Raw genomic sequence first — 16,751 nt, 5'->3', positions numbered from 1 at the left:
ACATGATTTGGGATTGCTTATTCCTAAAACAGGAAGACACTGATGAATTGGCCTAGGGTTTTCACTTCTAGATGCTGCAGTACCAGAAAGGAAACAATAAAGTCTTCATATCAGGCTTTAAAAACTATGGGTACATCTGTAATTGCTAAGAAACATATAATCTTCTATATCAAATTTCTTAAATGGATTAACATCAAAGTGTGATGAATTGAGTATTAAAATCAAGGTCTGAAGCAGCAAGACAAAAAATAATTGAATCATAAAATAGTTTGGGTTGGAAGGGACCTTTAAAGGTCATCTAGTCCAACCTCCCCTGCAACGACCAGGGACATCTTCAACTAGATCAGGTTGCTCAGAGCCCCATCCAGCCTGACCTTGAATGTTTCCAAGGATGGGGCATCTACCACCTCTCTGGGCAACCTGTTCCAGTGTTTCACCACCCTCATCGTAAAAAATTTCTTCCTTATATCTAGCCTGAATCTACCCTCTTTTAGTTTAAAACCATTACCCCTTGTCCTATCACTACAGGCCCTGCTAAAAAGTCTGTTCCCACCTTTCTTATAAGCCCCCTTAAAGTATTGAAAGGCCACAATAAGGTCTCCCCTCAGCCTTCTCTTCTCCAGCCTAAACAACACCAACTCTCTCAGCCTTTCCTCATAGGAGAGGTGTTCCAGCCATCTGATCATTTTTATGGCCCTCCTCTGGACCCTCTCCAACAGGTCTATGTCCTTCTTGTACTGAGGACTCCAGAGCTGGACGCAGTACTCCAGGTGGGGTCTCACCAGAGAAGAGGAGAGGGGCAGAATCACCTCCCTCGACCTGCTGGACACGCTTCTTTTGATGCAGCCCAGGATACAGTTGGCTTTCTGGGTTGCGAGAGCACATTGCCAACTCATGTCCAGTTTTTCCTCCACCAGTACCCCCAAGTCCTTCTCCACAGGGCTGCTCTCAATCCCTTCATCCCCCAGCCTGTATTGATACTGGGGATTGCCCCAACCCAGGTGCAGGACCTTGCACTTGGCCTTGTTGAACCTCATGAGGTTCACACAGGCCCATTTCTCCAGCTTGTCCAGGTCCCTCTGGATGGCATCCCGTCCCTCAGGCATGTCAATTGCACCACTCAGCTTGGTGTCATCTGCAAATTTTATGAGGGTGCACTCGATCCCGCTGTCTATGTCATCGATGAAGATATTAAACAGCACTGGTCCCAATACAGACCCCTGAGGGACACCACTCGTCACTGTTCTCCATCTGGACATTGAGCCATTGACCACTACCCTCTGGATGTGACCATCCAGCCAATTCCTTATCTACCAAACAGTCTGCCCATCCAATCCATATCCTTCCAATTTAGAGAGAAGTATGTTGAGGGGGACTGTGTCAAAGGCCTTACAGAAGTCCAGATAGATGACATCCATAGCTCTTCCCTCATCCACTGATGTAGTTACTCCATCGCATAAGGCCACTAGGTTGGTCAGGCAGGACTTGCCCTTGGTGAAGCCATGCTGGCTGTCTCGAATCACCTCCCTGTCCTCCATGTGCCTTAGCATAGCTTCTAGGAGGATCTGTTCCATGATCTTCCCAGGCACAGAGGTGAGGCTGACAGGTCGGTAGTTCCCAGGGTCCTCCTTTCTACCCTTTTTAAAAATGGGTGCAATGCTTCCCTTTTTCCAGTCCCCAGGGACTTCACCTGACTTCCATGACTTTTCAAATATCATAGAGAGTGCCTTGGCAACTACATCAGCCAATTCCCTCAGTAATAATACTTTTATGCTATTCAGTTTTTTAGGAATAGATTAGTTATGGAGCTGTTTATTCTTTTTTGTTTGGTTGGTTTTTTACAAAAAAATTTGTAAAAAAAATTCTAGTGATCTACCAGGGTATCATCAACTTATATATCATTTCCTAAACTGAATTTGAAAAGTAATTTTAAAATCTTCCATGGAGAAAATGAAGAAGTTCTTAACTGTATTACAAAACGCCTTAGTCTCACAATAATATAAAACTGTTTCACGATTTTTTGTGTTGCATAGATGAAATAAGTTGCACACCTACACATGGGTTTAAAACACCATATCAGTAAAAAAAAAACAAACCATAACTCTTAGAAGATGAGAGATGGGGCTTTACCCCTATCTAAGTGCTCATTCAAGAACTTTAGGGAAGTTTAAGTCTATCCTCCTCCTTGGCCTACTTAGAAGAATTAGATAAAAGAATTTAATAGAGAAGGATTGTTTTTTTCACTACTTCAAATAATTGATAATTTAAAGAGAATAAAGAAGCTCCTACAATTGGCATGATGTTTTTAAGTGAACAATAGCAGCAGTTTTGTTAAACAAGTGAAGTCTCAATTTTTAAAATGAATCCTTATGAGCTTCTGTTCTCTGTTTTATTTCAGAAACACACAGGAATTAAGACCACACTATTATTTGGAGTTAATATTTTTTAAAATGTCCATGCCCTCTACTGTATTTTCATGCAGAAAGTAAAAAATCTATCAGTTTTACTTTTTAATTGATCAAACATAACTCAAGGACATTTCAAGAGAAAATTACTAGGTAGTATATTAATGACAGTGCAAGAGCTGCCTTTTCCATATTAGTGCTCGCCAGTTCAAACAGAACACACCAATGAGTTAAAACACTTCTGCTTTTTACCAGTAAATTTCAAAACACTGTTAAATGAGGTCCATATCAAAATCCTTTTCTTTAATAGATGAAGTAGAGACTTACTTTTTCTTTTCCAGCAGAAAATAGAGAGCTTCATAATAATTGGAAAAGATAATCTTAAACAAGGTAGAATGATGCACTAAAATATCAGTTAGTAGTGCTGTTAATAGTGCTCTTTCAGGAAACCTTGTAACCAGCAAGGAAATAACATTTTGTTCTATAACAGAAATTGGGCTAGAGCCAGTAAAAGAATCAGGCTCCTACCAGTTTAATGGGACATTGTATATTTTTATTAGCTGCACAGTCATTTCATTCTTATGTTCCTGCAGAGCTCTGTAATGAATGCTTTTGTTCTTTGGGTCATTTGTTTCTGCTTGATTTGCTATTTTGTTCTGACACCTTTTCTTCTAACAGTCAGTTTCAGATAAGGTCGCAACTATATTTAATTGAGACAAACAGGTAAATAACTTCTCTAATGATAATAAATACTTCAAGTTGCCAACAAAATCACAATTGTTCTTAATCTCTTTCTTTGCTCACCACAAGAACCAGACTCACCAATTCACTTGCATGCCTTTGATTTTGATTTTGATCTTAATTTTTTTTTTCATAATTTTATCTTGGATCTTCCCCTGCCCTCACCCCCCCTTATATATCACCTGCTCTTTCCTTGCTTTCTGGTTTTCCTTATATTCTCTTTGAACCATTTTGATGAACCTAAATATGCCTATGCCAGAACTGTTTGTGTCATGGAACATAACTCATGTGGCAGACTGTTAAAAGATTTTAAAGATTCTTTTTCATCCAGTGTTTTGCTGACACATGCAAGCAACCTGGACAGACTGAGAGGAAGGATTTCCCATTGTAGAAATCAAGACTGTTGCCATATCAGTTGTAAGTATTACTGGAATCCTTTATTTATGTTTGATTTATCGTTCGGTGAATTCATTTGATAAGGAATTCAGGTTCATGACTAAAATTCATGGAATCATGTTACCATCTTTTTAAAAAGATAGTGAGGATGCTTTCAGTCCCTATCTGTTTGATTTTGTTAGTTGAGCCACTTCATTCCTAAAAATCTCAATATGACTAAATAGATGGAATCTTCCATCTATTTAGTTTACTGGTCAACAGTCTCTTTTAACACATTAACTGCAAAATGTGTTTTCAGTTGATTAAAAAGAGGTCTGATGTAAGCCTTTTCATTGCCTAGCTTTTTGTGCATTAAGCCATTTGAAAGATATAGTGGGTGGTCTGTGATTCTGAAAATGTTGTAGCATAGAGGATTAATTTAGGTGTAGCCTCCATATAGGTTATGATAACTCTCTTCTCACTGTTAGGCATTATTCAGAATGGCAGAATTTCCCTATCTTAAAGGACACAAAAATGGCAAAGGGAAACTGGCACCTGAAACAATACTTAATTACATAGTAAGTACCTGAGTCCAAATTGTGACCTTCAAAGTGCCTCTAGATAAAAAAGCTTACTTGTGGAAAATCTATAAAGTTAATGGGCACTTCTCCATTTGTTTTGGAAGACCCCTCACTTCTCACTGTTCTGCTTGTTTTTTTCTCAGAATTGCCATGACCTAAACATCTATTTGCCTAATTCCATGCTAAGTCCTGGGGATTTAGAAACTGAGCACGTTTGACACACCCATGCAGAGAATCAACTGGATTTTGGATGCCCTGTGTTCCTGTTCTTGCTACAAGGATTACTTCACAACCTGGGGCTCCCTGTTATAGATGAGTGTTTTAGCCATTAGGTAAAACATCATGCCATCTTTTGCTCTCTTGGCATATGTATTTGCCTTTAGAAGTCTTGCATTTCCTTCTGCCTGAGGATACAACTTTGAAAGGAATGGCAGAATTGCATCCTCCTGTAACTTGCCTTTTGAAAGGAAAAGTGAGCCAATTCCTCAAGCATTGCTGACACCATTCCTAAGGTGAGGGCTCTTGTGCTTCTGGATCTTCACTGGGTGAAAGTATCTGGCATGGTCCTGACTCACTCAGAAAGGAGTGGGAGTAGGCATGTAATCCTGTTTATTTTTTTTCTCCTGGCAAGTTTTAGGCAGTTACATGCTTAGTTTGTGGACTTCTGGGGTTACCCAGAACTGGGCTGTATTATGCTGAGAAGCAAATATATGACAAAATATGCTAAATCCCAAAGATGCCGATTTCTAATCTGAAGCTGAATGAAATACAAAATCTGAATGGAATGCACAGTAAATGAAAGTAATTGGGAGGATGGACAGAGGATATACACAACTAAAGTGACTGCATGGATTATTTTACACAGTTGCTGGTTCCAGAACATGTGATTTTTTTAACAAGGCATGAAAAAATTAAAAAAGTCAATAATTATCTCTCAGCTGCTATTTATCCTGATTTAAAAGTCAAAGTACAAAGTATCAGAATGCCTGCATTTATATCTTACTTTTTTAGCAGCCTTATTAAAGTCTAGAAGATCTAATTTCTTTATTTACCTCTCTTTAATATTGGATTTCTTTCTATAGTTTTTTAGATGTACTTTATCTTGATTCACCTAAATATTTTATAAAACTGTTTTTTCTTTGATATCTTAAAATCTTTGGAAACTTTTAGATGCCTGTTTTTTTTTTTAAGAAATTATGTGAGAAATTTAAGCCAGATGAATGAAAGTTTCAGGAATTCATAAACAACTGAACATGCTGTCTTCAGCTACACCTTCATTTTGGCCAACTTGAAGGCATTCCAGTGCAGATGACAACTCATTCTAGCTTTACAATAGCTAAGGTGCTAGTAAGAATCTAACAATGTTAAACATTTACTCAGCATACAAGTCATTGGCACCTTGCTTATGATTTTGTACTGCTTTGCAGTTACCATAGTGACTACAGTGCATGCCTACTGAAAAGTGGAAAGGACTGGCAAGCCCTAATACTAGTTCATTTGCTACTGAAATGTCTTTTTAGTCCCCTTTGATGCTCATGCAAACACAAATTGTTTCTTGACAGGCTTTAAGATGACCACTTTTTCTGTTGTAACATATCTTTTGATTGCATGATTGATTTCATTTGCATTTTTGATTGCATATTCTACTAGCATTCAGGGAAATTTCTTGTAAAATCTCTTAGGAACCACGTAAACATCCTAAATATCTCATGTTGTTACTGTACTGCATTCCACCCATGATAGCCTTGAAATATGCTTTATAAGAAGTGGTATTACATAAATAAATTTAAATTGAATTTCTAGAGAGAGTTTTGAAAAGCTCACCAGTGCCTACATTTTCACAAGCTGTATGAAGAGTGCAATGAATGTATGTTTCTCTGAATTGTTTTATGACCTCTCAGAAATGTTACTTTTCAGCACCACTTTGCAAGTCCACTGATTTTACAATTTAGAGCAAATAAGAAGGTAGTAAGGTTGTATTTAGCATATTTTGTACCTTTACTGTGTATATATGCACAGCTCCTGTCTCCAGAATGCACAATTGTGATTCACAAAGTAGCCAACTGTATTGTTGTTACTCTATGCAATGTATGGCAGTTCAACATCCACTGCTGTTTCATTTCAGTAACATCAGAGTGTATGATAAGAAATTAAGATTGTGATAATTTTATTTTGAAAGTAACTGCTAAACTAGCATACTGTTTATATTTCACAATCTGACTTTTATTACTGACTACTTAATAGCAGAATTAAAGTGCTTTGTATTTCTATACTTTTTCTCCTTTTGGGAAAGGATCATCTCCTTTAACTTTTTAATGTTACTCTGGACCTTATGGTGTCTATTTAAATTTTTTCCCCAAAATTATAAATATTTCTTAACTTCAAATAGAATGAAGGTTTTGCTTAGCAATGTTTTCAAGATATTACTTAGGAAGGTTTTGCCACTTAACTGTGGGTATTATCCAGGGTTCTGTCTACCTGTGTATCACAGACTTGTACCTCTTCAGAGTCATTTTAACTTATTGTTCAGACCAGCAGTGTGTTGAGAAAGGAGAATCTGCTACTCTGCACAGCTTTTCACTGTTCAGATATTTTAGGTAGTGGAGGGTTTTCTTTTTGTTTGGGTTTGGGGTTTTTTTTGCCTTCTGTATTATGAAGGAGCATTTGCAGGCTTTATTTAACTCTCTGCTTTTTCAGGAACATAGGGACATTGGTAATGACTTCATCTCTCCTGTCTTATAGAATCATAGAATCATTAAGGTTGGAAAAGACCCTTAAGATCATCAAGTCCAACCATTAACCTATCACTGCCAAGTCCACCACTAAACCATGTCCCTAAGCATCTCATCTACCCTTCTTTTAAATACCTCCAGGGATGGAGACTCAACCACTTCCCTGGGCAGCATGTTCCAATGCCTGACTACCCTTTCGGTGAAGAAGTTTTTCCTAATATCTAACCTAAACCTCCCCTGGCACAGCTTGAGGCCGTTTCCTCTCATTCTATCACTCGTTACTAGGGAGAAGAGACCGACCCCCACCTCGCTACAACCTCCTTTCAGGTAGTTGTAGAGAGCAATAAGGTCTCCCCTCAGCCTCCTCCTCTCCAGGCTAAACAACCCCAGTTCCCTCAGCCACTCCTCATAAGACATGTGCTCTAGACCCTTCACCAGCTTCGTTGCCCTCCTCTGGACATACTCCAGCACCTCAATGTCCTTCTTGTAGTGAGGGGCCCAAAACTGAACACAGTACTCGAGGTGCGGCCTCACCAGGGCCGAATACAGGGGCACTATCACCTCCCTCGTCCTGCTGGCCACACTATTTCTGATACAAGCCAGGATGCCATTGGCCCTCTTGGCCACCTGCGCACACTGCTGGCTCATGTTCAGCCGACTGTCGACCAACACCCCCAGGTCCTTTTCCACCAGGCAGCTCTCCAGCCACTCCTCCCCAAGCCTGTAGCGTTGCATGGGGTTGTTGTGACCCAAGTGCAGGACCCGGCACTTAGCCTTGTTGAATCTCATACAGTTGGTCCCGGCCCAACAATCCAGCCTGTCCAGGTCCCTCTGCAGGGCCTTCCTACCCTCCAGCAGATCAACACTCCCACCCAACTTGGTGTCATCTGCAAACTTCCTGAGGGTGCACTCAATCCCCTCATCCAGATCATCAATGAAGATGTTGAACAGAACTGGCCCCATCACTGAGCCCTGGGGAACACCACTTGTGACCGGCCGCCAACTGGATTTGACTCCATTTACCACCACTCTCTGGGCTCGGCCGTCCAGTCATTTTTTAACCCAGCGGAGAATGCACTTATCCAAGCCGTGAGCAGCCAGCTTCTCCAGGAGAATGCTGTGGGAGACAGTGTCAAAGGCCTTACTAAAGTCCAAGTAGACAACATCCACAGCCTCCCCCTCATCCACTAAGCGGGTCACCTTGTCATAGAAGGAGACCAGGTTAGTGAAGCAGGACCTCCCTTTCATAAACCCATGCTGGCTGAGCCTGATCCCCCGATTGTCCCGCACGTGCCGCGTAATGGCACTCAGGATAATCTGCTCCATGACCTTCCCCGGCACTGAGGTCAGGCTGACAGGCCTGTAGTTCCCCGGATCCTCCTTCCGACCCTTCTTGTAGAGGGGCGTCCCGTTTGCTAGCTTCCAGTCATCTGGGACCTCCCTGGTTGACCAGGACTGCTGATAGATGATGGAGAGTGGCTTGGCAAGCTCCTCTGCCAGCTCCCTCAGTATCCTTGGGTGGATCCCATCTGGCCCCATGGACTTGTGAGCATCCAGGTGGAGGAGCAGGTCAGTGACTGCCACCTCTTTGACAACCGGGGCTTCATTCTGCATCCTATCTCCATCTCCCAGCTCAGGGGCCTGAAAAATCTGAGGATGACCAGTCTGACTATTAAAGACTGAGGCAAAGAAGGCATTAAGTACCTCTGCCTTCTCCTCATCCTTCGTGGCAAGGTTACCTTCTGCATCCAACAAAGGAGGGAGATTCTCCCTGGCCCTTCTTTTGTCACTGATATATTTATAAAAACATTTTTTGTTATCTTTAACAGCAGTGGCCAGTTTAAGTTCTAGCTGGGCCTTCGCCTTTCTAATCTTCTCCCTGCATAACCTCACAACATCCTTGTAGTCCTCCTGAGTCACCTGCCCCTTCTTCCAAAGGTGGTAGGCTCTCCTTTTTTTCCTGAGTTCCAGCCAAAGCTCTCTGTTCAGCCAGGCTCGACTTACAGCACATGGGGACGGCCTGCTCCTGTGCTTTTGAGATTTCCTTCTTGAATAACATCCAGCCTTCCTGGACTCCTTTGCCCTTCAGGACTGCCTCCCAAGGGACCCTGTTAACCAGACTCCTAAACAATCCAAAGTCTGCCCTTCTAAAGTTCAGGGTAGCGGTTTTGCTGACCCCCTCCTTACTTCTCCAAGAATCGAAAACTCTATCATTTAACGTCTTCTTCCTGTACTTTTAACTAGGGTTTTTTTTTATAAGGATGTTGGAAAGTTTTGGGATCCTATATATAGTGCATGTTGTTGTTGTAGAACAGAAGTTGTATGGGCCTATCTACATTTTACATCTGTTGTGAGATTGCCTGCAAGTACAGAGGACTGGGTTCCATGACACAGCCAGTCCTGCACTCCCTTCAGTGGACAAGTAGCCAGAAACCAGAACTGGATCCATCTCTGTCCCCCTTGAATGTCCCAGTGGACAACTGTGGCATATAACTTCGGCAGTGTAAAGAGGATTTTAGCTAACAATGTGGAGCTATGATGGCTTCTTAACTATGCAGAAATTGCTTTTTATAGTACTTGCTCCACAACCTCTCTCTACTTCACTGAGCCCATCAATTAAAACAGTATTTCTCTGTGAACAGCTTCTCAGGATCTCTGCTCAGCAGCTCTGTGTGTCTCAATCTTTCCTTCAGTACAAGTTCAGAATCCACAGGAGATTCTTTGGCATTTAGGAGTCCTGCCAGAGTAGTCTGGACTCCTGTGGCATTTTTGGAAAATGGGAGGTAAGTAGCAGAGAACGAAGACAGTCTGCTGAAGGAAGGGTATCTGAAAGGAAGGCATTTTGAGGACAGGATGATGAAGCTAAGTAGCGTGGGAGAGAGGGCAGTGCCTGAGATTTTGCCAGTAATTTGGCTAGCACTTCAAAGTTTGTAAGACTTCCTGCAGATTTTCCATGACCCACCAGAACCCCTAGCCTACCTTAAATTGCTCCTGGTCATTGTGACACTCAATTCACCAATGGTCAGCTTCCCAAATTTGCCTCACATAATTGTTCTCATCTATTGGCTCTTGCCAAGATCCACTGCAAAAAACTAATTTAATGTTTCTAGGCATGCCAGCAGAATCTGAAACACTTCATTGTAACTCACTTACTGACCATGCTTTTCTCAAAGTTTCTCAAAAGGCTTGAAAGCAGTTTAAATTTCACTAAAAATAGCAATGATGATAAGAATGATGTGTAGACAGATCCTAACTATGCAAAATGTGAAGTCAGAAGGACCTTTCTTGAGGTTTTTGGGAAATAGAGAATAGCGCGTAAGCAATTCTCAACATGAGTTATAACTTCTGGCATCTTTATAGTTAGGTTTTTAAAGATTAATTGCTTTTGTATTGCAGCAGCTAGTGAATTCAGTTTAGAATTCAGTTCAGAATCAGAGTAACAGCAGAAGTTAGGGTAAACAGCTATATTTCTCCTTATCATGTGAATGCCAGAAAATCTCTGCTCTGCCTGCAAAATATCAGTATGCAAAACAAACAAATGCATGTTGCAGCTACCCACTTCATAACAAAGTGCATGTTTCCACAGACACAAACTCATCTGACAAACTCAAGTGCCTGTTATAAACTACAGTCCTGAAACTGGGCTAAGACATATGATCCTATCCACTTAACCTCTGCCAGCATCAATCCTGATCAACAAAGAAGTTGGAAATTCTCTATTAAATAGGCTTTTTCATGTCAGTCCCTTGACAAGAGAGGCCTGAAATAAATGTTTCTGAAGAAATGTTGTACTCTTTAAAGCTAAAATTTTGCTTTTCCTGAGTTTAGTCTTTATGAAAATTGCTGGACCAACAGCCCTAAAAACTGATGTCATCTGTCTGTTTAGATTACAGAGAGTATTAAGCATGGTTTCTTGTAAATGATTTAATCTGGACCCGAGTATAGTTTGGTTTCCACCTACATTCACATCCAAGCATCTCTGATGAGACAGCCAGTGGTGCTAATTGATGGGTTAATTTTGCAATGTTGATTACTGTCTGCTAGGAAAGGGATCAAGCCCACCATCTGATTTTCCACAGATCACCAAACAACTGAGAGATGATAACAATTTAGTCCTTGCCAAACTAGACAGATGCAGTTCAACCACTGAGTGTTTTCCAAACTCTTTAGCCAACTCTTCCCTACTTCTTCCCTATTTCCACAACAGAAAAAAACTGTCAAAAAACAAGTTTTACCTTTTTATGAGCTACCAAGTGTGAACTTGTTGTTCTAATCATATATATAACATAAAATTGCAACACAAATAACAAATGTGAGAAAATTTTGAATATTCCATCATAGTAACGAGAAGACTTTTTTCCAGATATTATACCAGATATGTCTATAGGTTCACGAGCAGAAATTGAGCAGCTGACTGATCCTAGGCTGTACATTTTCATCAGTTCTCCAACTTATGTTCCAGCCTTACTGGCACTCTGCCATTGCTGTAGGTGGTAGTGGAGCTGTGGTCAGACGTTTGTCACTAGTCATCTAAAGCTAATTGAAACATGCAATAACAGTAAAAACACTTGTCCAGACTACATTTCTGTTCTCACATTGCCACATTTATGGGAGTCACATGAGGTAGATGACAGTGAAAAAATTGCAAGAGTGTTTTGGTCTTGTGCAGTATAGACAGGTGACAATCTAATAATTGCATTCCTTTGAGATTGGACAATGTTTCAAAACCTGCTTAGCTTGTTCTGCCTTCCCTGACCATTGTAGATGAAATGAATATTTACGCCTGATATTAACGGGTTTTTTTTGCATTGAACAAATTCTTATATAGTAATTAAAATCACTTGTAATCAAATACTGTTGATATATATGAGAGAATGACATTTCTGTTATAGAAACAAAGTACTTTTTTTTACCCATATGAAAATTAATATAATTGTCTCCCAGAAAAAGACCATCAAACCTAAAATTAATTTAAAATGACCCTGCAGATGTGGTATCAAGCAACAATAATGGTAAAGCCCTAAAATTTTAATTCCCAAAAAAGTTGTAGAAACATAGTAAGTAGATTTATGCAGAACAGCATCATCAAGGACATTAGGGCCTATGTAGGTGTAGGATATATACTCTGATCTTTAAGTGCTAACATTTGGGTTTTGATTAGCAGATTCACCGTTTTATATTTTAAACTAATTAGAAAATAAAAATGAAAATAGTACATTAAAACCATAATGTTCTTGCTCACACTATAAGGAATGGTATTTCATGAAACATCTGGTGTCATTTAGAAAATTAATCTTAATTTAAAGGAAAATTACAAAAAGTGATCACATAATTATATAAAGGAAATTTTATTCAAAAAATTGTATGTTTTTCTCAGAAGATTCTCTTTCTAATGTAAATTCAAAATGTGTAGCTATATTTTAAATTAACATTTTGGTGCATTCCAAATCTAAATGCTGTTTGATGTTCTGGATTCCTCTCCATACACTCTAAAAAGGCATTTAATCAGGTGCTATCTTGCAGTCCTTTGAACAAGTAGCATTTTCATTGTTGCCCCAATTGCATCTGAAAGATGCATGTGTAAGATTGTGAGCAACTGAGAGAACATAAGCTTGTACGTAGGTTTGATTGTTATGCATTTATCAAGGGAAAACTGAAAAGATTGAGGCTCTTTATATAAACCTTTGCTTAGAAATGTCACCCTTTAATTTTAATTTCATTCACTGAGGACTTCTGTTTGTCATTGCAAGGTGTTAATTTTGGGTAGATTAGGTAAATAAAAGTTATATCCTGAGCATTTTGCTGCAGCTGGTTTTGGTAGAAAAAGATTTAATTGAGAACATTCAATTCAGTTATTGTACCTGATTCTTTAAGAGAAGAATCCGTAAAACAGCTGATTTCTTTCACGAAAATTCTCCTTCGGAATACTAGAATAATTAAAATGGCTCTTCCCAAAACTTCAACATCCAGCTGTCAAAGCCAAAACTCTCCAAGTCAGAACATTCTTATCAGTGCAGAAGAATTTGAGATCTCATTTGTAATGCAAATCGCCCTGGCAAATTGTCATTGTCAAATGCATTGGAGAACAGAATATTCTTATTGAACAAATTACTCACCAAGAATCACAGCAACAATGGTGAAGAGCACAAAGGCATTCCTCAATAAATAACTTTTAACATCATCCTTTGTTATGCTCTGCACTTTTTTTTTTGCCAGAAGTGTACGTTTCCGAACTCCTTGTTGAAAGCGTTCCATCCTACTACCAGTTTTTGGATCTTCTCTGTTACCTTTAGTCATCTATCTTGCAGAAAGTTTTCTCTTACAATTAACTTCTGTCAATATCCCTTCAGAAAAGTGGAAGACCCTTTTCCGTGGGAAGTACTGGAGAAACCTGTATGACAAGAAATATCAAATATTGCAATAAGATTTTAGAGGAATGATTAGCCATATGTTTACATGGAAGCAAATATTCTTCATGTTTCAGTACAATTTATATTATTTGTAATATCTAAGTTGTTGATTGCAGTTTTTGATAAATAGCCTCAATGACTGTTAGAAGAACTCTATGAAAGAAGGATTATATGGACTGATCAGACATATGTCCTATGTATTCAGAAATTAATCTGAATTTGCTGTCATGCTGTAAAACCCAGGAGTAATTTTTTTTTCAGTTGCTAGAGATATACTAATGTAAAATTGGTACAATTCATAGAAGCATAAGGTGCTATAATATTTAAAAATATGTCAGGCTTGCTTTTCATCTGTTTAGCAGGCCCATGTTATCTGAAAAAAATTCTAGCTCACCTTTGCATTAACCGTTGGAGAGAAATATTTTGCTTGAACTGGAAAGTTTAAAATGTTCTGCATTTCAGATGTTTTTAAATGGTTGAATGCATTGGCTGAATTCCTCCTTTTCACATGGCAAAACACAGCAGGAATAGTTTATTTATCCCTCAACCACTATTTAGAAGATTTCTCTTTGACAATTTTATGTTGATAACATTCATCTTTGAAGTCTAAATTATTCAGAACACATCTGTAAAACATCAGAAGTTATATCCCACTTAGCTTGTCACTTCAAACTGTAATACAAGTTCACATTGCAAAGTAATGCTTAGCTTGGTCTGACAGCAATTATGAGGATATAATCTGATTTTAAGAAATCACGCACTGAATCATCCTTAAAATGCTTTAATATTAAAAATCCTTCATTAGGACATTATTTTTCATTTTAAAATGAATTTTTTGTGGCTGCTTGGTATGAATTTATTTAATAATAGAATCTATACAAAGGTGTTTTCCAGACTGAGAATCCTGTTTTCTGAAGTGTTATTTAATACACCAGCATGTTTTTATGAAGAAATTAGAAATTCATAAATGGATAGAGTTAGTTGCTTCCACTGAAATCACTCTCCGTTTATATACAGTCCAACTCTAACATCTTACTTTTAATAAATCTAGTGCCTAAATACCTTTTTTTAGGAAGCGCTTAAAATATAAATACATAAGGTTTTCAAACAGCATGTTTTAGAGGAAATACCATGTTGTAACAAATTTATTTTGATGGGATTTAATCACTGCTTTTACCATATGTTTGAAGATTGGCACTTTAGTGCAATATTGTCTCTGAATTTTAACAGAATGATATGTGCTTTGCTTCTTTAGAGAGTGAAAGCATTCTTAGACTGAGCTAGATATTTAAATTAGTAAGTATTCTAGCTTGGACACGACTACTGTGTGCAAGAAGGATTTTTTTTTCAGAACAATTAATTTTCAGTATTTTGTAAAAAAACAGATTAATTCACAGTGCTTTTTCTTTCCAAGATCATTAATGCAGCTAATCTGTCCTTTATAACTTGCATTAAGATCAAGAAAGAACATGGGTACAGTCAAAAGGATCATTACATTAAGTAACATACAAAGGAAGAGAGTGAAAAATTAAGACTCTCCACTCAAAGCACCAAGTGAAATGATCGGCTCACCTTTTCAGATCTTCAGTACTTTAAGAACACGGTGGTGGCAGTTAAGGTAGGGGTTTCCCAGCAAATACAACAGAGCTGCAAAGTTGAGCGAGCGGGAGACAGAGAAAACTGACAATCTGCATATGCTCTGGAATACAGCAATTTACTATCACTGTAACTTAAGGAAAGGGGAGGAGACACATCAGAAGAGAGGGGAAAGCTGAGCTTCTGGAATATTGATTAGTCTTGACACAGTGAAAGCAAGGTCACTTTCTTTGTTTTTCCTTTTAGACCACTTTCACGCTTTGTCAGTTCAGCTTCATTAGAAATGCAAAATCAGAACCCAGGAAGAATTGAAGGATGGTGCACACACACACAAAGAACAGGGGAGACTGGAACACTTCTTCATTAGATATTCCAGACTGTAAATCTGAAAAGCCTAAACATAATTATATAACACTATTCCTGTGCTTTTTAAAATAAATGGTAAAATATGTGAGCATGCTAGTTTGTTCTAGAGAGACATGATGTGAGTCTATCAAGTACTTTCTAATTCTTAAAGACAGTTATTCATGAACTACTCTTCCCAGGGTGGGGAACCAGACATATCTGTCAGAAGCAACTGGAGCATTATCAAGAACAGAGAAAAACATAATCAGTTGTAATTCTTCGTATGTTTCTTGTAGATATTCAAAACACATGATGAGACTTGCCTCTTGTTTAGCAATTTAAACTCACTGGTACTAAGCCCCATTCAGCCTGTTTCAATAGCATGGAATGAATGATGAACGGAAAAGCATAAAACATCCACTTTTGAGAAATAAGTGGCCTTCAGGTTTTTTAGCATTTAAAAGTTTGCACTATTTGAAAAGATATTTGCAGAGAGAGTCAGGGGAATTCCCAAAGACCTTCTTTCACTTTTTAGAGGAACATTTTTGTTTTAAATTTTGGTAAAGTTAGTTTAAAATATTCAATAATTATATTTCAGTGCATCTTTCATGAGATTTTAAAGTGTATTTTCTTATAAGATGAACAAATATTGTAAATGGAAATTTATATAAATGTATGCTAAACATATAATTAAGAAGTTTGTTTATAGATGATGTGGCTTTTAATGTTTTTTCCTGCAAAACCTTTTTAAGTATACAAAAATAATCTTACACACTAGACACACAAAAAGTAGTTAGGTACGAAATAAAATTAAGAGCAGTGTTACTTCCATGCAGTCACAGTAATGGTTTTGCTAAAGTGTTTTCTAATTTAAATGTGTTTCAAATAACGGTGTATAATGTAGAGAAAAATAATCTTACAGTATAATGCAAACTTGCTCATGATTAATATAGGTTTGCGTTTGGATTGAGAACCACAGGATCTTGATCTTAGGTATCTAACTCAAGAAAGAAAGTAAACATCTGAATTAACTTATTATTCATTTACTTAAAAAAGCAAGAAAAATTGTTGACCGCTTGTGTTGCAATGTCTATCTCATTCTTATTTTTCATGGTGCAGTTTTTAAATACTTTCACCATTTTGCCTGGAGATGGGAATTGACCTTTTAACTGAGCTTTGGCCTTTAGTGATCTGCTTGTTTGATGTTTCTTTTTGGTGTATGGCATTCTTTCTGTGAAACCTCCCAGATAAGGACTTCATTCTGCCCTCTGTTCATATGAATAGTAATGTTCCAGTTGCCTTAATGGGACAGGGGTCAGGCCCCAAATGAGGTGATCCAAAACTGTGTCATCATTTAATGCTTTCATTAATAATGGAATCTATGAGAAACGAGGACAATCCTGTGAGAGAATTAGCTATTCAGTGAGACAAAATGAAAATAGACAATAAGCAGTCATACAGCTTAGCTTAACTTCAGCAGTGATACTTTTATTATTAGCTCTCAGTGAGCAACAGACATTATTACACAGTGCTTAGAAAAACAGAATATTAAGTGCTTTTTGGTAA

General features: G+C 38.3%; 1 protein-coding gene across 2 annotated transcripts in view; it reads right to left on the bottom strand.

The window, feature by feature from the left end:
- The window catches only part of LOC104020628 (excitatory amino acid transporter 1), a 93,244-nt gene extending 78,289 nt beyond the window's left edge, over positions 1-14,955 (bottom strand). The window contains exons 1-3 of one of the 2 annotated variants that reach the window (XM_087770755.1): positions 14,817-14,947; positions 13,639-13,870; positions 12,951-13,225 (exon numbers count right to left, since the gene is read on the bottom strand). In XM_087770755.1, the coding sequence (XP_087626881.1) occupies positions 12,951-13,131 (181 nt within the window). In that variant the 5' untranslated portion in view covers positions 13,132-13,225; positions 13,639-13,870; positions 14,817-14,947. Of the gene's footprint in view, positions 1-12,950; positions 13,226-13,638; positions 13,871-14,816 lie in introns of both variants that reach the window. The other variant, XM_087770754.1, reaches the window with a different exon arrangement.
- Positions 14,956-16,751: the final 1,796 nt, after the last annotated feature.

The sequence above is a fragment of the Nipponia nippon genome, unplaced genomic scaffold, assembly GCF_047370975.1.
Source record: "Nipponia nippon isolate SJK-2023a ecotype South Korea unplaced genomic scaffold, ASM4737097v1 scaffold_33, whole genome shotgun sequence".
Classification (NCBI taxonomy): domain Eukaryota; kingdom Metazoa; phylum Chordata; class Aves; order Pelecaniformes; family Threskiornithidae; genus Nipponia; species Nipponia nippon.
The sequence above is the reverse complement of the archived record's forward strand: the minus strand, read 5'-3'. Positions and strand labels throughout refer to the sequence as shown.